The sequence below is a fragment of the Manis javanica genome, chromosome 14, assembly GCF_040802235.1.
Source record: "Manis javanica isolate MJ-LG chromosome 14, MJ_LKY, whole genome shotgun sequence".
NCBI classification, from domain to species: Eukaryota; Metazoa; Chordata; class Mammalia; order Pholidota; family Manidae; genus Manis; species Manis javanica.
In genome coordinates, this window is record NC_133169.1 from 7,342,226 (window position 1) to 7,364,476 (window position 22,251).

The window sequence follows — 22,251 nt, forward strand, 5'->3', positions numbered from 1 at the left end:
TAAGGGGCAAGGATAAGGATGGGTCTGCTTCTGCGATACTTGTTACGGAATGAAAGGGCTGTTGAGAGATTAGAGGCCAGTGTGCCTGGGTACAAGGGCTGGAGTCATAATCATACTTTGTCTTTGACCAGTGCCTTTTGTCCAAGGCACTGAAAGGGCTTAACAAAATTGTGGTCTGAATAGTATTATTCTTTGCTCTTTGGAATTTGCTCGAGATGGGAGTAAGGCTGTGAAAAAAATGATGTGTTAAAAGTGGTATAAAAGGAAAAGAGCTAGGTTTTCAAGTTCCTAGTTGCTTTGCCAAAAAGAAAAATCTGTTGAAATTTGGTGGAATTAGGTGAAATAATGTTTGCCATTTTATGAAGTGGACTGAGACAGTATAATGGAAGTGTCACCCTTTTCTTCCCCAGATTTGCACTTGGTAACTATTAGTTCTAAGTAGAAGAGGAAAATACCTTTCAGGTTCTTTCTTAGGGGTAGGGGGGCTCCTGAGACTCATTTGGATCTGCTCCTTATACTCTTTAATTTACACCTGTGCCTAAAAGTTTGAAGCTAAGTATCTTAGTGAACAGAAAATCCAAACTCTTACCCCAAGAGCTTGATTTCTTCTCTTTCTGTTGATTTGTGTGCAGATGATATTCAGAGTCTGAGCTGCCCCATCGTATTATAAAGACAAGTTTATAGAGGTTGTGGATACATAGGACTAGTATTTACAATGGAAGATTCTTGCCGAGCAGCTGGCGTTTTGTATTGTGTTAAGTAAGGCTCTTTGCTTGTAGTACCTGTCACTTGATCTTTGCCTGCTGTTCCAACTTTTATTTCAGTTTCCCTCTTTCCCATCTGAAAAAGCACTGCCAGTTACTCAGTAAGGTAAAGTGATGGCTGTTGATCTCCCAATGATAGTCCCTTTATGGAATATAGATGGGGGGAAATCTGGTATGATGTTCAGCAACTAAGAAGCCCTGTTAAATACACACAAGAAAGTCATTTTTATGAAAATGATAACGGCTATACGTTGTTAAACCTCCTTGTTCCTTCTCTCATCTTTCCCAGATAGTTTCCTAATTGTTCCATTTTCTTCCTTTTCCTAAATCCAGGCTGGCTACAGTACACAGCTTCCAGGATGTCCGGCAAAGGGGGCAGCACAGATGGAGGAACAGACTTGGCTAACGGTAAGGGGCCAGAAGGAAGGGGAAGCTGTTTTTGCTACCCGTTGGGGCTCTCCTTTTCCCCCAAAGAGAGTGGAGACCTGGCTTTTAGAGGAGAGAAGGAGGTCTTTCCTATAAGTTAACCCTTCTTGTCTTATTTTGAGTATAGGAAAATAACAGGAAATGCCTTGGGCTATCTGGCACTTTTGCTCCTTCAACTTTCATCTGATCACTTTCAGGAGATCAATAGTAACTGTGTTAAGTCACGTGGTTTGGAATTTTCAAAGGTTATAAGGGTGGACAAAACCTAGGTGATGCTGTTAATAAGGGAGAAAGAGAAGATCCAGTTGGTAGTGGGAACAAAGGGAAATGTTGGGAAGGTGAAGTTCCCCTGTTAAAATGAGAGGTCTCTTTCCCTGGCAGATCACGTTCAGTAGAGATACTAGAAAGAGATGAAGTTACAACCTAACCTCGTTAGGATTGGTACTTTCTGTCTGTCTTTCCTCTTAGGAATGTGCTGCAGAGCATTAAATCATTGAGTCTAGGGCAGATTTGAAGGCAGACCATCAAGATTCTGATAGAGTACAGTTGCTACCTAGGTTATTCAACCAATACTTAACTCTGAACCAATTTTTAAACTAGAGAAATATTCTTTTAAACAGATGGATATAGTTGGGGCAGCACAGATTGTAGCATTTCTCAGCATCTTGCAGGTCAGAATTACAGGCTTAACTCTAGTTGATGCGATGGGCAGAGCAGTGAAGGTGACTAAGGGCAGGGGGGAGCTTTGAGTTCTGTTTTATCGCCCCTTTGTTTTTTTCTTACCACTGCCATTCATTCATCTTCTGTAAATGAAATCTAGTTCAGGTATTTTATTTGTCTTAGTTGAAAGGCACAGGGTTTGAGGTATAGCTGATTTGGCGTTTGGCCCTTAGCTAGATCAGGGATTGGCGAACAAGCCTTCAGGTCAAATCCAGCCTACACTTTTCTTGTAAAGGTGTTTGGAACACAGTCATGCCCTGTTCATTTACATAGTGTTCATGGGTGCTTTCGTCCTACAACAGTGGAGTTGAGCAGTCGTGACAGAGATTCATAGGGTCTGTGAAACCTGAAGTTTTTATTGTCTGGCCCCTTACAGAAAAAAAAAATTAACCCCTGAGCTAGATCTTGGTCACTGACTTATCAGGCAGGGTCCTTTTGCTGAGCATGTGATATATGCTCTGGCTCATATGTTAATGTGGTCGGACCCCCAAAGTCATCTTAATTTGTTGATCATAATTTTAACAATAAATGATAGAAGTTTGGGTGTTCTTTTTTTCCTTCTCCACTGAAGTGACAGATGTGACATTTTATCCCTTCTTACCACTCCGTCTCAAGTGCAATTGTGTTTCATAACCACAAGTGTTGATCTTCCTTGGAATATATAGCAGTCTCCTCAGATGCAGTTCCTAGGAATAAATTATCTGTTTCCTGTATTGGATTTTGCCTAAGAGTTCATTGAAAAGGGGCTCCATTGCTTCAGAGGTCTTTAGAAATTACTGCTCTAATCCAGATGACTGACCAGTAAGATGCTCCAGCTTTGAATTCTTCAACGTCAGTGTGGTATTGGAGTTGAATAGGTCATACCAGAGTCACACATAGCTAGTCTGCCTTTCCTAATATTCTTTAATTCTGACAAGATAAAAATTATGGTCGTCTTAGGAAAGAAGGCCATGAGCAGTTGTTTAAAATCCCCATTCCCTGCTTTCTTTTATCACACCTTGACCTTAGTTTGGAAGCTGTGGTCACACTGGCTCTAGAACGTTGCCAGAGTGCTCACTAGAATGTGACTTGGCTGTTCACGGGGACTGCAGGACCTCACTGTCAGGGGTGAGACCTCTTCAAGGGACCCACTTACTTAAAACCACCAGTGTGGCAGACCTAGAAAATCGTGAACTTTTCTTCTCAGATCCACTATAATAACCCTGCTTTTTATCAATTTTACTTATGCTTTCTAAGAATTCCTATAACTAAGAATTGTATAAAATTATTAAATTAATGGAAGTTAGAATATATTTATTAGCAAAAAGTGAGCATGAACCCACTCAAATGATCACAATTCCTGTTTGCCCTTTCCACTTCCTTCTTGATTCTTGGTGGATTTGGGACCTTGGGAGAAGAAACCTCAGGATTTAGGAGGTAGAGGTAGTGGGATTTCCTCCAAACAGGAAATAGTCCAAGTCCACATCTATTGTCAGAGTGATTGTAATCAGTTATTTTCCGTCTTTCTCTATGAAGATGGCTAAGCTAACTCTTACAGCAGATGGCTCTTCTTTTTTCTTGTATCAGTTTAATTATTTGCTGTAACTAATGGATGTCCTTCCAGCAGAATAGAGCCCAAGGTGTTTGTATCGGCTGTACTTCCATACAATTCGCCAGTGCCTTGCTTCTTGAGAATTTATTAGAATCTTAGGTTGTCCTGTAATTCTTCACTTGTGTTGAACTGCCTTTATTTTGTGTGGCTTTGGTCTTAATCTTTTCATTGTCATCCTATATGAGGTCACCTCTGCAGGTACTCTTTATAAGCATTTGTAACAAAGACACTTTGACCAAAGTTGGTTTCTGGGTCTTTGGATGGGATGATTTCTTAGACTAAGGAGAGGAAAGCTTTCTGATCACTATCTTATTTCCTTCGTCCCCCCCCCCCACCTACCCATTCGTCACTGACGCGCAGGAAGCCTGTCTAGCAGTCCGGAGGAGATGTCCGGAGCTGAGGAGGGGAGGGAGACATCCTCAGGCATTGAAGTGGAGGCCTCAGACCTGAGCTTGAGTTTGACCGGGGATGACGGTGGCCCCAACCGCACCAGCACGGAAAGTCGAGGCACAGATACAGAGAGCTCAGGTGAAGACAAGGACTCTGACAGCATGGAAGACACTGGCCATTACTCCATCAACGACGAAAACCAAGTACATGACCACTCAGAGGAGGAGGAGGAGGAGGAGGAGGAGGAGGAGGAGGAGGAGCATCCTCGGTGCCGTGTGCAGCGCAAGCGGGCCAGTCGTGACCAGGACTCATCAGACGATGAGCGGGCCCTGGAGGACTGGGTTTCCTCAGAGACATCAGCCCTGCCCCGACCTCGCTGGCAAGCCCTTCCTGCCCTTCGGGAGCGGGAGCTGGGTTCAAGTGCCCGCTTTGTATATGAGGCTTGTGGGGCAAGAGTCTTTGTGCAGCGTTTCCGCTTGCAGCATGGGCTTGAGGGCCATACTGGTTGTGTCAATACCTTGCACTTTAACCAGCGTGGCACCTGGCTGGCCAGTGGCAGCGATGACCTGAAAGTGGTGGTTTGGGACTGGGTGCGGCGGCAGCCAGTGCTGGACTTTGAGAGCGGCCACAAAAGCAATGTCTTCCAGGTGAGGCAAGGGAGCAGAAGAGCAGCTGAGAAGGTCAGGCATGAGTTAGACAGACCTGAGCTGCTGCCTGGAGTGGGGGCCGCTAGGAGTTGTGGTAGGAATCACCCATCTGGACTCGGTCCCACCGTGGCTCTCATAGTGACTCAGGAGTTAATACACTGAAAGACCTACGGCACTCTTGTTTCCTTGAGAATAAAGACTTGGAAATCTCATTGTAGGTAGGGTGCTTGGAAATCATCAGGAAGGTATGAGATGTGCCCCTGGTAGGAGACGTACAGTGTAAGAACAGAGACTCTCAAGCCAGACTGCTTGGCTTCAAGTCCTGGCCCTATTCCTCACTAGCTGTGTGATCTTAGGCAAGTTATTTAACCTTTGTCTTGAGCTAACTTATCTATAAGATACGGCTAATTACAAAGAAGGTTATGAGGATCAAATAGCAATAGAAGCTAAGCAGTTAGAGCCATGCGTTCTACTTAATAAACATTTGGTAAATATTAATCAGTATTGTTATTCTTTGGAGATTTTACATCCATCATGTTGGTACTAGCCACTTACCCTGAAGCATGTTCTCTTTCCTTCCCCAGCAGCCCTCTAGTTTCCTGTTGCTGTGTAGCAAATTTATATTTGCTTCCTGTATCAAATAGATTTCCCTCCTTTTTTCCATTTCTCCTTTAGTAGGCATAGTCCTAGTTCACCTGAGCGCTTACTCTGTACCAGTTCAACCTTCCAGAGTCAACTGAAAAGCTTCCTTACATCAGAAGTGTTTTCTCTCCCTCTCCTTTAAATCTTGGAAGAAATTGGATTTGAGCCAATGGTGTAAGAGTAGGAGAGCTAAGTTTCCAGCTGTGGTGCAACAAAAGGGGGTGAGTTGGGGTTGTCGGCATGTTTTTCTCCTTCAAATTTACCTCCTCAGTTTATTTTTTATGTCCCTTTTTTCATCCTTAACTTTCCAGGCCAAGTTCCTTCCTAATAGTGGTGATTCCACTCTGGCTATGTGTGCCCGGGACGGGCAGGTGCGGGTAGCAGAGTTGTCTGCCACCCAGTGCTGTAAGAACACAAAGCGAGTGGCCCAACACAAGGGAGCGTCCCACAAGGTAAGGAAGCTCTTGCCCCAAAGGTTGTGCAGTGCAGCTCCTCAGCCAAGGGTCTCAGCAAAGGCCCTTCCTCATCTCTGCCCACCGTGTCCCCTTTGTTGTGGTCACCAGCCTCACTTGAGTGCTAAGATTTGTAGATGAGGGAGAAAAGGCAGTCATCCTGAACTTCTTGGCAGAGGTCTCTAGGTCTTGCACCTGCAGCGTTCAGTTGACTACTCCTAACCCCTGAGCTGAACTATGGTTGGTTTGGAGACCCTTGAGGTCTCCTGTGCCTTCCAAGCCCTTTAAATTTACTCTGACTGTATTTAGGACATCTTAACAGCTCCATGGTGTTAGTGGTTGGCTCCTCTTCTGTGTGAGCTCCAGCTTTCCTGCTTTCAGCTCTCAGCACACAGACAGCACTATTTCTGGAAGCCCTATTTAGAGCTGGCAATATAGGCCAAATAGTCATGGCGGTAGCCAGTGAGGAGCTAAGAGCTGCCTGGTTTCAGAGTAGGCACTGTGTTCTCCCGTGCCATGGAAAGAGGATGGTGCTGCAAATCCTAAGCAAATAGGTAGGTGGACCTTTTCTAGCCCACGTGGCTTAGGAAATACGAAAATTGCCTGTTTCTTTGATTCTTAGGCCTATTCCCAACCCACTAGATAACTAATACTTGGAACTAAAATGTAGGGAATGCAATTTGGGCACCATTTCTCTCCCCACCTGAGGGTGTAGGATTGGTTGTATTTGAGAATGAGCCCCAGTGGTTATTTTCCTTTGGTATCACTTTTTAGATCCCCTGGGAACTTAGTTGAAATAGAAAATCACCTTTCCTTTTGACTTGTATAGAATAAACAGTATGTTTATTCTATAAAATAATTCACTCAAAGTAAGAGAATGGGCTTATTAAATTTTCTCCTATCCTCAGATTTTACAACAAAACAGTAGATGTTTCTCTTGTGGAGACATTTTAAATGAAGCTCTTCCTAAAGATAAGGGAATGAACCAGATGACCTCTAATTCTGATCTTTAAAGTCATATCCTCCCTTTTTCTCCCTCAGTTGGCCCTGGAACCAGACTCTCCATGTACGTTCCTGTCTGCAGGTGAAGATGCAGTTGTCTTCACCATTGACCTCAGACAAGACCGGCCAGCTTCGTAAGTATAGCAATAGTATTTTTACGGAACTGGATTCGATACACCATGGGTCCCAGGTAATGCTCAACTCCGGCCCATTAGAATCATCCCTTTGTGCCTCTGATAAGAAGCAGGCTGGGGTTTAGGGGGATTCCTCAGCCCTTTGTTGTGATTTGTCAGCAGTGAAATGCTATTCAGTCTACCTTCATTTCTAAAGCAAGTTTCAGTTACAGGTGGGCTGTAATAACTTGATGATATATGGGCATAATCAGTTAATTTCTCTCCCTCTCTCTCTCTCTCTCTGGTTTCTGGGAGGATTATTGATAAATGTATTTGAAGCCCCAACATAGTGTCTGGCACCATGGTTGGGACTGATAAAATTGTAGCTACTAATTATTTAGTTTTCTTTTTTCATTTTTTGTTTCTCTTACAGTGAATAAACACAACTTGTTTTAAATTAAATAATGAAGTATATGGACAAAATACAAACACACCCTCATGCCCACTTCCCCACTTTTCTACCTGTTGGTAACCATTGTTAAGATTTTTGAACATCTTTCCAATCTTTTTTGTATATATGTATCTTAGTATATACATATACATTTTCCCTGTAAGTGGGATAGTTATATATATACGTAACACACACATTATGTTTCTGCAGTTTGCTTTTTTCAATTTATTATGTGTTATGGAGATCTTTGTACATCAGACCATAAAGACCTATTTCATTTTTCAACTATGACGTATGTCATAGCATTGGTGGACCACATATTTACTACCACCTTGTTGATGGATTTTCTAGATTATTTGTCTTGTCTTAATTATTATGACAGATCTTGTGTGTCAATATCAATATATAATAAGAGTGTCACTCATTTACATAGCATACAAGTAAAACGTAATTTAGGGAATATAATCTTAAGGCAGATTATTATTAGACTTTTAACTACAGAGAGATAAGTATAGAAAAAGAAGAGGAAGAATTTCAAAGTTTGCTTAAAAGAGAAAAGTTTCAGGCTTGTGGAAAGGATGGATAATGGGATTTAATGGGTTTATACTGGAAGAGGAACAGGCCTGGGTGACAAGGCATCTGTATTCTAGTACTAGCCTAGCCTGCAGTTACCTAGTTTTGAGAAAATAACTTACTTTCCAACTGAACGATGTTTGTTATTTTCAGTGCTGACGTTCCATGGTTTTGTGATGATAATGAAACACAAATAGGTTCTAAAGAGGGCAGGGGAAGGGCAAAGACATAAAAAATGATACGAGCTTGTTTAGTCCGCTCTGGTAGAGAGTCGTGAAGCAGACCGAGTTCTTCTCCTGTGGGTCACAGTCAGATCCACAAAGGTCTGCTAGGCCACAAGGAATCGGAAATCTGGTTCAAGCAGTGGGAGGACCAGATGACTTAAGTAGATTATTGAATTTGGAATGTAATGACGTAGGCAGAAAATCTGGTTGAGTTGACCGGTGGGTCTAGATGCAAGCAGTGATAGGTGGATAGAAATGAAAAGGGGGAACGTAGGAGAAACTTACTGTAAGAGGAGGAGGCCCTCTTCTATTCTGGGTTCGGGGGATGAGAGACCATGAGCCTCCAAAAAGTTTTTGCTTTAGGGTTTGAAGAATTACTAGAAGGTTGGAATGAGGTAGGGGACTACTAAGTGGGAAGGTCATGGCCAGAAAATCCAAGCAATCTTTATGTGTTAAGCTGGTGCCTGTATCAGAGGCATATTGTGTGAAATTGGCTTAGGGGAATTTTTCTTCTGTGTATATATGATGGCTGAGTCTCTGGAAGCCTGTGAAATTGGCTAACATCTTAGGAGAAGAGTTGGGTTAGGAGCTGTGGGTGATATATTCCTTTAGGCAGTGGATGCTAGTTTGAGATATTCTTCAGCCAAATCCTTTGGTCTGATCTGTAATTATTTTTCCTGGAACATGTCTGCTCATGAAAAAACTGCAAATTTTAGAACAAAATTTGGTGAAATTTGTTTCATATGGTTTCATGTGCTGCCTCCCTCTGATGTGAATATTTTTTCTCTTTTTTTTCCCCTGGCCTTGATTAGTCATTTTTATAGCACCTCTGCATGTTCCCCAAAGAGCTCACAGAATTGTTTGTTTTGATGAATAGATTGAGGACTAGAAACATCGAGATCTTCGTCAGGATTGCATGATAGTGGAGCCACAACTGCATAATCTATCTCTTCAGTTTCTTTATTTTGCTTCCACATGGTAACTTTTGTGTTTGACCCTCTCCTGAAAATGCAGATCGCTGAGGAGATGAGATGGTCCCGTGACAGGGAGCAACACCTGCTCCCGCTCCTTTTCCGTGTCTAAACCTGCCGAGAGCTGCCTCTTCTCCATTGATAGTATTGTTCCTTAAATTCTTTTTTTGACGTTTCTTCCTTGTGTTTTTGAAGGTTGTGTGTGGGTTTTCTCTAATGACATTCATTTTTAATGACCCCTGTACACTGTTTTAATGGAAAATAAAATCTCTGCAGAGAATTTTAAATCCAGTAAAATGTCTCCACTTTGCCCAGGGCAGTTCTAGGTTGGAGCGACTGTAAGCATGCAGAGAAGATGCTAAAGTCATTTCTTTACAAAGAAGCTCATCGTGGTTATATTTCTTTCAGTTTACATAGCAACAGAAATGAACAAAACCTTAGAATTAAAAACAAAAGCTACAGCCCAGCCCCTTCCTTTCCTGTCAATTTACCAATCTCTGTAATATCTTATGTGGCTGGTTGTACACTCAGATCTGGGAAGAGTATTTATAGTGTCAACCTTAAGCTGATACAAATTATGGCTATTCGGTCAGAATCATCAGCTAAAATTCTGAAATCTCACAGGGTTTCCTGAAGGCCCCATGGCCTCCTAAGGATCAGCTTATTTATGGTACAACCAGAACCATAATTTAGAAACAGTTTTTCAGCCTTCAAAATGGCATTCTTCATCAGAACCTCCTCTCCTAATTTGCTTCAGATAGGGGAAGAAGAATACTGTTTTCCTTTGGATTGCTCCTACGCTGGAAAACTGTGGCTTCTCATTTTTTGTAGTGCACATTTTTAAAGCTGGGTTTCAAGTGATACTTAAAACTAGGAGATAAGACTCTGACCTTAAGGTCTTTTCTGGCCCGTTTCTGATTCATCCTCCCCTTGTTCCCTGCTTCCAGATGATTGGGAAGATGTATTTCTAAATATAGGATGGGAAGACATGGATGGTACTGTCTGTGAAATGATTGGTTAACGTCATGTTGGGTCCAGCCAAGCTGAGGCTGCCTGAAGAGCAGTGCCTCATACACTTTGTAACTTACACAATTCTTGAACACCAGAAGATGACTGCATTACATGGGTTTTTTTTTCCATCCCCAGAATAGCATTTAATGAATCAGTCTGGAGCGTTTTTGGTCTTTTTCTTGTTCCAGTGTTCAAAACAAGCAAAACCACTTTTTTCTTTCTTTCCAAGTGAGAATCTGGTTTCTTAATAGCTCTGTCTGCATTACTCTCTCTGACTCCCCCTGACCACCTCGATCTTCTGAAGAATATAACTTACATGCTTTTCTATCCTTAAAGGAAACTGGTGGTGACAAAAGAAAAGGAGAAGAAAGTGGGGCTGTATACAATCTATGTGAATCCTGCCAATACCCATCAGTTTGCAGTGGGTGGACGAGATCAGTTTGTAAGGTGAGTCTGTGGCTCTTTTGTGTTTTGGAGAGTTTCAGACTCTGCTGCATTGTGTACTACCAGGCGTCCCTTGTGGGAAGGTATGAATTGCCTAAGAGTCCAGTAGCCACCATCTCGAATGTCTTGCCCTCTTCCAGAGAGGTTAAGCTCCTTCTGAGGCTTTCTGTTTCCTAAGGTAACAGTCTCTGAGGGATGATGGCTCCACATATAAAGATGACCAAGTTTAATGAATTGACCAGGGTTCCCACATAGCAGCAAGGCACAAACTTAGCATTAGTAAATACTTCCACCATTTTTCATAGGTAAGTTAAATGCATGAAAATTTTGAATGCTCATTTCGCCTACAGAAGTGATTTGACTTGGAAGTGCTCAGTGTGGACAAGGGTTTTGGCTTCTGCTGTCCTGAACCACTTTTCTTTATCTGTAGTGATGTCTTTGTCATTGTGAACATCTGTGGTAGCACTGGCTCTTGAGGTTTATCTTAAGGAAGTCAGAGTTCATGGATTTAGTCCCCATGCATACCAGTTAGTTTTCTTCTGACCCTTAGTCACAAACTATCCCATCCCTACCCTGTTGGCCTATTTTAACTATATTTCTTCAGTTGCCAAGGGATCGTCAGTTTGAAAGTCAGGAGGAAGAGGATCACTAGAAAAATGAGTGACTTTTTGCTTTCTTGATGGTGGGTGAAAAGCATTATCTTCCTTTTAAATTAGATAAGCACATTTTTATAATTGTATTCTGAAGTTTTATTAGTAAGAGTAATGGGGATAGACTTTTTAGAATACATGAGAGATGACCTTACCTTACTGAAGAATCCTGCCTCAAGAGAACTGGACAACTTTGTTACTCTCTTCCCATTTCCCTTGCCCTCTAAACTCGTTTCCTCTATTCACCAATAGCAAATATGTAGCAGTAGATATTTTTTTAGTAAGAAAAGTGTTGATCAGAGAGGGTTGTGGGTTGTCAGAACTTCCAGGTGCTCCCCCCTCCAAACCAAGCATTTATTGAAATTTCTGATTTGGATTTCCTGCTGGAGCTCTGGATTGCATGAAAAGTCTGTATCTGTAGGTAATTCAACCACCAAGACCTTAATGTTTGAAGGAGTTCACTGTTAGGAGTTTTGGTTGATAATGCCTTCATCCAAAGCTGATAACCTTCCCAGGGTTAGAGTGGGGCTGGAAATTAATTTTAGCATTTCAGCACAAAGAGAAATACTCAGGTTTTATGGATATCAGCTCCAATATCCTCTGTCCCTTTGTATATCCCAAATTGTCAGCAGGTACAGGCTATTTATTAGCTTAGCAGAAGCATGTGTAGATTTTGAGGTGCACTGACCCTGCATGAGCAGATGGCCTTTCCAGCTCCCCAGCTTTTCTCTGATGCTGGGATGAGCCTCAGTTTCTCTGGCACCTTGTCACTTCATCACTTGAATATTTTGGGATTTCCCCTGTCTGATTGTTTCTTTGAAAGAACCTAAAGAGCTCACCTTCTAGTACACATTTGAAAATATTTTTGCTGAATATTTTATAACACCATTAACTTTCACTCCTAGCCTGAAAGAATTTCTACAAGGAAATATAGAGAAACAAACAGCTTACTCATCCTCAAGGCTTTTGCATTATGAACACTGAATTTTTGTTTAGGGTTGTAAAGAAGCCTAACTTAAGGGAAATGTTAGACAGACTTTTTGGCCTACAACCAAAAAAAGTGGGGGAGGAGAGCAAGGGGAGGAAAAAAAGTAGCGAAGTGGAGGTGATGGAGGTGTGAGTCCCTATTATTAAATCCTGCTTTGGTTTGCTTAAGAATAGGAGTGAAGAATAGGAGATGTAGCAGGTAAAATTAGTCCTGTGGTGGTAGCTTTGGTAGTATGATTGATTGACATATACATTTATTGCTAAAGGATTTGGGGTATGCCCTAGTTCATAAGATAGTAAATAATTAGTCCCCTTTCTCCCTTATTCTTAGGTTGATATCAGCACACTGAGAAAACACTAGATTAAGGGCAGGTCGGGGAAGGGAGGGAAGGAGGGAAGAGAGAGACTTAAGGTCACAGGTTAGTGGGTACCTGAAGGCCTGTGGAGAGAGAGATGCAGTAAGAGTGTCAAGACAGGGCTGAAACCATTTATTTGATTTAAAATGTCAAAGGCAACTTGATAATATGGGTGATTGTAGTAACCACAATGTTTTTCATGTGAAGGAGTGATACCTTAATAAAAAAAAGTAAAAAATGTCAAAGGCATAGGAAGACTCAGTGGAGATAGGATTTCTTCCCAACTTGACTTGTTGATTCACTGCAGTCCCAGTCAGTATCCCAGCAGGCTGTTCTATGGATATGGACAAACTGATTCTAAAGTTTGTATGGAGACAGAAGAGCCAGACAGCCAACCGCAGGATTGAAGGAGAAGTTCAAAGTCGGAGGACTGACACTTCTTGACTTTAAACCTTACTATATAAAGCTCCAGGGACCCAGACAGTGTTACATTGGCAAAATAGATCAGTGAGAAGAATAGAGAGCCCAGACATAGACTCCCATAAATACAGTCAGATTATCTTTGACAAAAGAATAATTGAAGCAAAGACAGTCTCTTGAACAAGTGGTCCTAAAAGAATTGGACAGTCACCTATAAAGAAATGAATCTAGATACAACACCCTTCACTAAAATTAACTCAAAGTGAATCTGAGACCTAAAACTAAAACTCAAAACTGTATACAACTCCTAAAAGATAACATAGGAGAAAACCTATTGACCTTGGGTATCATGATGTCATTTTAATGACAATGCCAAAGACTTGAGTCATGAAAGAAATACTGATAAGCTAGACTTCATTAAAATTAGAAGTTTCTGCACTGTGAAAGAGACAGCATCAAGAAAAATTAGAAGACAAGCCAGAGACTGGGAGAAAGATATTTACAAAAGGCACATCTGAAAAAGGACTGTTACCCAAAATACACAAAAAACCTCCTAAAACTCAACATTAAGGAAACAAACAATCCAATTACAAAATGGACCAGAAACCTTAAGAGACACCTCACCAAAGAAGATATACAGATGGCAAGTAATGTATTTGGAAAGATGCTCCACATTGTATATCATGAGGAAAATGCATATTAAACCAATGAGATACCACTACACACTTGTTAGAATGTCTAAAGCCTGGAACACTGACAACATGAAATGCTGATGAGTATTCCTGGAGCAGCAGGAACTCTCATTCGTTGTTGGTGAGAATGCAAAATTATACAACTACCTTGGAAGACAGTTTGTCGGTTTCTTACAAAACTAAATATACTGTTACCATATGACCTAGCAGTCACACTCTTTGGTATTTATCCCAAGGAGTTGAAAATGTGTTCCCACAGAAACCTGTACATGGCAATTTATATCAGCTTTAGTCATAATTGCCCAAACTTGGAAGCAACCAAGGTGTCCTTCATGAGGTGAATGAATAAACTGTGTTACATCCAGATGATGGAATATTATTCAGGGCTAAAAAGAAATGAGCTATCAAGACATGGAGGAACCTTAAATGCGTATTAGTAAGTGAAAAGAAGCCCATCTGAAGCGGTTACATACTGTGTGATTCCAGCAATACGACATTCCAAGACAAAACTATGGAGACAATAAAAAGATGAGTGGTTGCCAGGGGCGGGTGGTGGGAGAGAGATGAGTAGGCAGAGCACAGGGGGTGTTTCGGGATTTGAAAATACTCGGTATGACACTGTAATGGTGGATACATGTCATTGTACATTTGTCCGAACCCATAGAATGTACAAGTGTGAACCTGCTCAGGTGCACTGTGGACTTTAGGTGGTGGTGTTGTGTCGATTTAGGTTCATCCTTGGTTAGGAAAGAAAAGGAAAAGTACTATTCCAGAGGGATGCTATGCATCTGGAGGCAGGGAGTATGTGGGAAGTCTCTGTACCACCCTCTCAATTTTCTTAAAAACTGAAAACTAAAAAGTAAAGTAAAAAAAAAAATTTTCTAATGTCAAGGCCCTCTCCTACATTCAGAAAATAGACGAAAAATTTGTGTTCATCTTTTTATCACCACGTCTAGCACGGGGTTGGTAAACTATACCACCTGTTTTTGTAAATACAGTTTTGTTGAAGTACAGTTGTGGCCATTCATTTGTATATTATTGATGGTGCTTTAATGCTACAGTGGCAAAGTTCAGCAGCTGGAGCAGAGACCGGATGGCTTGCTGGCTTAAATATTTGCTATCTTGCCATTCGAGGAAAAGTTTGCCAACCCCTTGTCTAGCATCATATCTATAATATAGAAGGTTCTTAATAAATACTTAGAGGAGAAAGGGGAAGGAAGGTAAGGATTTCCTCATTTAGAAGGACAAAGGAGATGACTGAGGAACACAGAGTAGTCCACACACAAAAATACTGAATATTTAAATATTTTTTACTAATATGTTGACTTGTGAAATTTATGATGGCTATTCAAGACATCATGAAGTGGCATTTGAGAGCTGTTGATTTAGATTCGATTTAGAGGGAAAGAAATCTGATTATCAGCTGCTATATTTGATGAAGAATAGTAATTGATAGTGTAGCAGTCTCCTACTTACTGTCTTCTTTTGGGGGGGTTCATTTAGCAGACAGTTCCTGGGTGTTCTTTTTATGCAGGATATTAAGCAAGGGATTGTGGAGAATACAAATACAGATTCATTCATTGATTCATCCAGCATTTACTAAGCATCTGCTAGATATACACTTGGCTAAACATGGTCTCTGCCTTCAAGGAGCATTCTGGAGAAACTGGTATGTAAGGATAAAAAATATTAAGTAACTTATCCAGTATTGCTCATCTAGTAAGTAGCAGAGATAGTATTGGAACTCAGGTCAGACTCCTTAAATATGGTGGAAACCATTTCACTATACTGTTGTTTCTCACAGAGGAAATACTAAAGACAAATAGGAAATTAGTATCTCCAGAAGAGGGAACAGTAATGTGCAAAAGTATTAATGAGTTGTGACATGGTATGTTCAAGGAAGTGTACCTTTTGTTGCTGTTTGGCTTTTGTTTAATGTATAGGACCTTTGAGAAGTGATAGCTATAAAAAGGAGTTATTTAGTAGGAAGTACAAAATCACTGAAGAGATTTAAGCAGGGAATTTACAGAAAAGTTTGCATTTTAGACATAACTCTGGCAACAGTATGAGCAAGGAAATCAGAAGGACAGTACAAATATTGCAGGCAAAAAATGACTAAGGGTGGAGAAAGCAGGTACAGTCAGATATACCAAATTGACAGGAAAGAAATTAACTTTCTCATATTAGAGAAAGGACCTGATTTCTGGTTTGCCCATCTGATTCAGGGGAAAGGGGGTAAGTTTGTAATGAGTTTAATTTTAGAATGAGTTTACTTTTGGACATCCCATGACCACATCCAATTGGCAGTAGATAAAAGTATAGAGCTCGGAATTGTGGGCTGGATACATAGATTTAGGAGACATATATTTACATATAAGTGGTAATGAAAGCATTGGTGATAGAATTTGGTTACCAAAAGGAAGACTAGAGCAGAATATTTTGAGTCTCTGGTCCTTCTTCCTGGAAAAGCAGCACATTAGCCCAGTTCCCGGGCGTTCACATACCTACCACCTGGACTCTACGTTAAAATTTGCTTATGTAGAGTCGGGAGAATTTAAGACCAAACCTCCGGGAGCATCAGCAGTAAAGGGTGGGCAAAGAAATACGAGCCCATGAATAACATTAAGGAGTAGTTGGACATCAAGAAAAGAGCGTTTCAGGGAAGGAGTAATGAATAATATCAGGACAAGATAGGCCAGAAAAGCATCTTTTTGGCATTAGCAGTTAGGTTACTGGTAACTTTAGCCAGAGAAGTTTCAGTAGTGGATCGAGGACCAAAGGGGGATTGGAATGGATTGAGAAGTGAAGAGGAAGTGAAAACACTGAATGCAGATTGCTCTTTTCAGGAATTGACTGCAAGGGGAAGGACAGAAAAGACAAAAAAAAGTCAAAAGAAGATTTTTAGGAAATGGGAAGATAGTGATGAGGAAGAGGTTGAGAAATGGGCTAATCAATCAGACAAGGTCCTCGGAAAGATGAGGCCCTGAGATGGGAGGGGACTGGTGGTGGAGGAGGGGGACTGGATTGGCCTTGTTCCTCACCGTATTTCCAGCTCCTAGCATGATACTTGGCATGTGATGTATGTGTCATAAATAAGTGAACGAATGGTTAAAGTTTGGAGAGATGAGAGAAGGTGAAGGTAGTTTGATGCCTAGGAGGAATGAAGGAAGGAGAGAGGGAGACTTAAGGAGACAGAGATGTGGTTTGTGATCGTTACGGTGGGGTATGAAAGGGACTTCTGGCCAGTAAGACTTCAAGAAGGGACTGAAGGCCCCCTGACTTACATAAAGCATCATCTCTGCACATGAGTAATAAAACCCTATTGGGGAGGTGAAATGCACAGAAAAAGCTCTGTAATAATGTTTCAGTGAAATAAACATTAAGTGCTATAAAAGCTTATAGCTTACAGAGAGGAGAGAAGCCACTTTGAAGCGCAGTGTATTACCACTTGAGATGGCAAGTATCTGGATAAAAGAGTCAGGGTTTGGAAAGGAGGGAGAAGAGGAGGGCCTTCAGGGACGAGCTTGAGGCAGAAGCTTTCTGGGGACTGCCCTTTATCCTGCTGTCCCCCTGATGGCTGTTTCTGCCCCTACATTGAATTACAACTCTTCAAGGGATCCGTTTGTAAGTTTGGACATTTCGATCGCTTCTTCTATCACAGGATTTATGACCAGAGGAAAATTGATGAGAATGAGAACAATGGAGTCCTCAAGAAATTCTGTCCTCATCACCTGGTAAGAGTCATGAAGGGCCGATGGCTCCAGATTTCCCTGACTTGACCCCAAGGCTGCCCCCAGACTTGTTGGTATGGTGGGAAGAGCTTGGATTTTCGAGTCAGACACCTGGATTTGAATCCTGGCTCCACCACTTACTGGCTTGGTGGTCTTGGGCAGTCAGCTCACCTCTGTTAGTCTCAGTTTTCTTACCGGCCAAACAGACATAAAGATAGCTGCCTTGCACCGTGTTGATAAGGCCTAATGAGATACGTGTATATTAAATGGCCAGCTTACAGAAGACAACCAACAGAAAGCTCTCTCCCCCACTGAGGTGGTCACGTTTCATTGGTTGTGCTCCTGTGTCTGTCTGTCTGTCTTTCTCTCCCTCTGATTGTCTGGGAGAAGATACAGGGGAGTTTGAAGGAAAGCCTGTTTCCTGAAGGTGGTATAACAAATGGGGGGGTGGGGCATCAGTCAGTATCTGCTCCTTATTGCAGGTGAACAGTGAGTCCAAAGCAAACATCACCTGTCTTGTGTACAGCCACGACGGCACAGGTACGTGAGCAGGGCCCAGCTCCGAGGCTGGCATGCCCCCTTTGTCTAGGGAGCTGCTGGGCCAGTCAGGTGTGTGCCCTCCAGTGCTCACCACTGTGCTATGTCTCCGAGTGGAGCAGCTGGGGAGTAGTTGCTGATGGTGAGCACACAGCGGGAGGCTGCAGCCGATGACCCTTGGAGATGCCAGGCAGGCGCCACTGCAGAGGGCTGCGAATGATATTTGGCAGGGCCTGTCCTGCAGCCCAGGCCGCTTGCTTGAGCAGGTTCTTAAGCCTTTGACTTACTCCTGAGTTAACGGGGCTGAGCTTCCTGAGCATTCTGCTGCCCCTGGGTTGGCAGCGTGCTCCTAGGCCACCCTAGACACCTCACTTGCCTGCTGTTCCACTAAGTAAGGTGGGCGCTATACCTGGGTATTAGGAGGGGGCACCACTGGCAGGAAGCCCCTCCCCGACTCCCTACTCCTGATCCCAGCCTTTTTCAGCCTTTGCCTTCACTGCTGTGTGCTTGTTCTCGGCAGAGCTCCTGGCCAGTTACAATGATGAAGACATTTACCTCTTCAACTCCTCTCACAGTGACGGGGCCCAGTATGTTAAGAAATACAAGGGCCACAGAAATAACGCTACAGGTGAGACTGTCTTTCTGGGTCCCTGGAGCCCCAGTGTGTTGGCTTAGAGAACCACAGTACCTCATTGGGAGTGGGCTGCCTGTCACCGAGGGCAGGGAGAGGGTGCCCCTAAACGGGCTGGAGCCGTCACGGGCCTGCTCTGCTGAGGAGATGGGCGCAGCAGCATCTCCCCGCCGAAGGAATGTCCCTTGGTCTGATCATAGGGATACCACATGGACTATGTTTTTTCATATGATTTCAGGTAACTTCAGGCTTAAAAGGCTTTTTAGGGAGTTGGGAAAGTCCTCCTTAGTCTAAAATAGGTGGTGAGCTTGTATCTCCAGGGAGGAGGAGGAAATTATTCTTTTGAAGGAGGCAGAAGAGCAGGAGAGGTAATGGTCCCTCACCCGAGTTGGCAGTGCAGTTGGCCTCTTCTCTTCTGTCTGAGATTCCCAAACTTTGCTCCTCAGTGGGGTCACCTGACAGTCCCCCAGAGCCAGCTCCCAACTCCAGGCATTCTGATCCCGTGGGAATGGGGTGTGACTTGATTGGGGTTTTTTAAAGCCCCTGATGTGATTGTAATGTTCCAAGAAGTTGGGGAATCACTGCTCTCTGTGCTGCCGCCTAGGAGATGGCCGCCGTGACTGAGAGCCTGGCTCCTGGCTTCTCTCACTAAAGCCAGACGGGAGCCGTGTTTTCGAGAGTGGTGGCAGCAGCCGCAGTTCAGGTGCCTCCCACCAGCACACGAGGCCCACACCTCTGTCAGCTCAGGCCAGCTGATGGCCCGGGACGCACAGGCAGGGCACACAGCCCAGGGATGGTTCTAGGGCACAGGGCGGCGCTGGCTGGTGGTGGGCAGAGCTGGGGCGAGTGTGGCGGTCCTGAGGCCTGTGGTTGCCTGGTGGGGCGTACACCGAGCCTGGGCTGCTGCGGAGGGCTTGCACACACCTGCCTGCGGGCTTACGGGGGAGTGCGAGCAGTGCCTGGGACGGGTGGGATTCTGTTTAACTGCCACATGTGCGTAATCTCTGACCTGTTTTGTGAACATGAAAGGAATTCTTTGGCTCCTAGCTGGTTAAGAGTTGGTGAATAGCTAAATTCCTTATGAAATATATATATGTATATAGGCCTCATGCCAACTCTAATGTGGTTTATTCCCTCATTTGTCATTTCAGTAAAAGGCGTCAATTTCTATGGCCCCAAGAGTGAGTTTGTGGTGAGCGGTAGTGACTGTGGGCATGTCTTCCTCTGGGAGAAATCATCCTGCCAGATCGTTCAGTTCATGGAGGGGGACAAGGGAGGCGTGGTGAGTACGGTGTGCTGGGCCCGCTGGCTCCTACTGTGTCCCGTCATCAAGGGCCACTGACTTCTCACAGTGACAGCATGACACCTCGTCTTAGAGGTTTAGCCAGCTAACTAAAAGGCAGTAGAGTCTAGGGTGCTGCAGTTCTGAAGGGATATTTCCTTCCTTTTCCTGTCCTTGGGCCCTGTACAGCGTGATTCATTGAGAAGTGAAAAGGGAGCTTAGGGAAGTACTTCTGGCCTGAGTGAGATATCCCTAGGCACGAACCTTTTCTAAAAAAGAGGTGTTGGACTTCAGGGCCCACCATTCTACACAATGCTCAAGATGTCCTTATTCTTACCCCTTCTGAGTAACTATGTAGCAGTCTGGACTAGATCCTGGATCTGCAGATACAAGCTGGAAGGAGCATTTTTTTTGGATCGTCTGTCCTTTGAATTGTGCAGATAGCCTCCACCGAGACAGGGCGAATCAAAGCATGAGGATCATGATTTAGCTCTTGAGATGTATCCAGCTAACCTTAATTTTTCTTTCTCTCTCTTTTGAGCTAGAGCCAGGAAGGAATTTAGTAGTTTTCTATTGCTTTTGGACTGCAGAAGATAGGAAAGGGATAGTTTGGTAAACTACATTAATCTGACTACCCAGGATAGTCTGGTTAAGAGCCTCTAAGGAATGGCTGAGACTGCTTGGTGTCTCTCCTTTCCATTCCTTCTAAGCTGTGAGAAGCTCCAGAAGCTCAGTCATCTCATGATGAGGTTTATCCAGAGAAAGGTGTTAGAATTTAGAATGGTTCTGTGCAATTGAGATCCCATTCCTTCTTATATGTTTCTTGCCCAGGTGTGAGGCTATTTCACATTTTCTTCAGGTTTCCTAAAAATCTTGGAGACCTGGAACCAGTATAGATGTAGGCTTCTGTGGCCTGAATGTAAGTGGAGAGGAGTTTAGAACTTGAAGGTGGGTCTCGCTGTTGCCTTCTTCATTTCCTGCTCCTCCATAGGTCCTCTTCTGTCATCTGCAGGAAACAGACCTGAGTCACCTGCGTCTTAGTGGGAATTCTGCAGTAGGCATGTAGTCAGAAGGAAGTCACAAGGGGCTGGTGAATCCCTTCTCGATCATAAGCTGCTGTCTTGCATTCTGTTGCGAAGAGGTGGATGGCTAAGTCAGTATTCTCCCAGGCCAGCACTTGTCCAATCTCCAAAACCACCCTGCAGACCAGTTTGCACTCAGCTCAGCTGGTATTGGGGTTTGCTGATGAATCCAGATGCTCCTGTAGTGAGGGCAAGTGCCTGGGAAGGTGGGCCCCAGGCCTGAGTCTCAGTAGTCCTGAGAGTGAGGGACTGGAACAGCAGGTAGAGAGACTGCGCCCTGAAACGAGTCCTGTCTTCCTGTTGCTTCTGTGAGACTCGAATGATCCGTGGGGTCCTCCCTTGGCTCCCTCTGTTTTTCTGTCCTAACCTTCCAACAATGGGGTCACCAAGCACCAGTCTCAATGCAGACTCATAGCAGTTTTATATCATGAAGTAGAATATTAGAACCAGAAGGGATCTTAGGTAGTGTTGTCCACCATGCCCAGGTCTCCTGACTGTTTTTGGTGCAAACTCTAGTACTTTCTTCCCGTGTAGGAACAAGGGTTGGGGGCGGTGGGTTGGCGGGCTGTGATGCCAGAGGGTAATCTTTAGTTTCCCAAAAGCACTTTGCTGCTTCATCCCATCCGCATTCCCCAGACCAGACATCTAAGGCCAGAGCTTTTTTTTTCGCTCAGGCGTCATTGACAGGGTCAGTCCTGGCATGCGGACAGGTGTGGTGAAGTGACTAGGTACCCTGGCCCAGAAGCTGTGTGGGCTCCCGCTGTGGGCTCCAACTCAGGTATCGTGTGCAACTTACTCTGTTGCCCCTCTTGCCATTGGCTGGCTTTGTCATTAGTCTTAAGTTCCAAGGAATTTCTCCCCTGCGTTTTTATTTTACTGACTGACTCAGGAAGAGCTAGGTCAGAGTAGAGGGGTAGTAAGGGCTCATCAGGACTTGGGTGAATGAGAACAGGGCAGTACGTGTAAGTTGTAGCATACCTTCTGTTTTGCGTCTTCCCAGGCAGTGGGGTCTCTGCCCGGTGCCGCCTCCTGCTCCCATGCTTCCCTGCTGGAACCTCTTCCACACCGCCTAAAAGAGCCAAATAGAGACTTTGCGTATGTAGAGGGAGAGAAGAAGGGAAATGTGGCTTCTGCTTTACTCTTAAGCTCAAACTTAGCTTCAGTCTCTTCTGAGCATTTATTTACTTGTAAAATAGAAGACAAAGGAGATTGGAAGTCTGTAGTCAGTTTTATTTTCCCTGCCAGCCCCAGCTTCTTCTCAGCTGCTCTCTAGGCAAGGCAGACAAGGTGGGTTCGAAGAGAACTAAGGCTTTTTTGCTGGTGGAGCTTTTCTTGGACTGTAAGGCAGCAGAAAGGTGAGGGTAGGGGGGATATGAGGAGTGGTTGGGGCCACACCTTCTGTCTGGTGCCTTTCCTATCTTTTCCTCATCTGACTAAGAGCCCAAAAATGCTTTTGTGGCTA

At 43.6% G+C, this 22,251-nt stretch overlaps 1 protein-coding gene across 7 annotated transcripts in view; it reads left to right on the top strand.

Annotated features, from left to right (window-relative positions):
* DCAF8 (DDB1 and CUL4 associated factor 8) overlaps positions 1-22,251 on the top strand; it is a 37,335-nt gene that overhangs the window by 11,110 nt on the left and 3,974 nt on the right. For all 7 annotated transcript variants that reach the window (XM_073221832.1, XM_073221831.1, XM_073221833.1 and 4 more), the window contains 9 exons: positions 1,098-1,172; positions 3,862-4,538; positions 5,492-5,632; positions 6,674-6,768; positions 10,314-10,424; positions 17,188-17,260; positions 17,740-17,797; positions 18,315-18,422; positions 19,577-19,707. In XM_073221832.1, coding sequence (XP_073077933.1) covers positions 1,124-1,172; positions 3,862-4,538; positions 5,492-5,632; positions 6,674-6,768; positions 10,314-10,424; positions 17,188-17,260; positions 17,740-17,797; positions 18,315-18,422; positions 19,577-19,707 — 1,443 coding nt within the window. In that variant the 5' untranslated portion in view covers positions 1,098-1,123. The remainder of the gene's footprint in view (positions 1-1,097; positions 1,173-3,861; positions 4,539-5,491; positions 5,633-6,673; positions 6,769-10,313; positions 10,425-17,187; positions 17,261-17,739; positions 17,798-18,314; positions 18,423-19,576; positions 19,708-22,251) is intronic.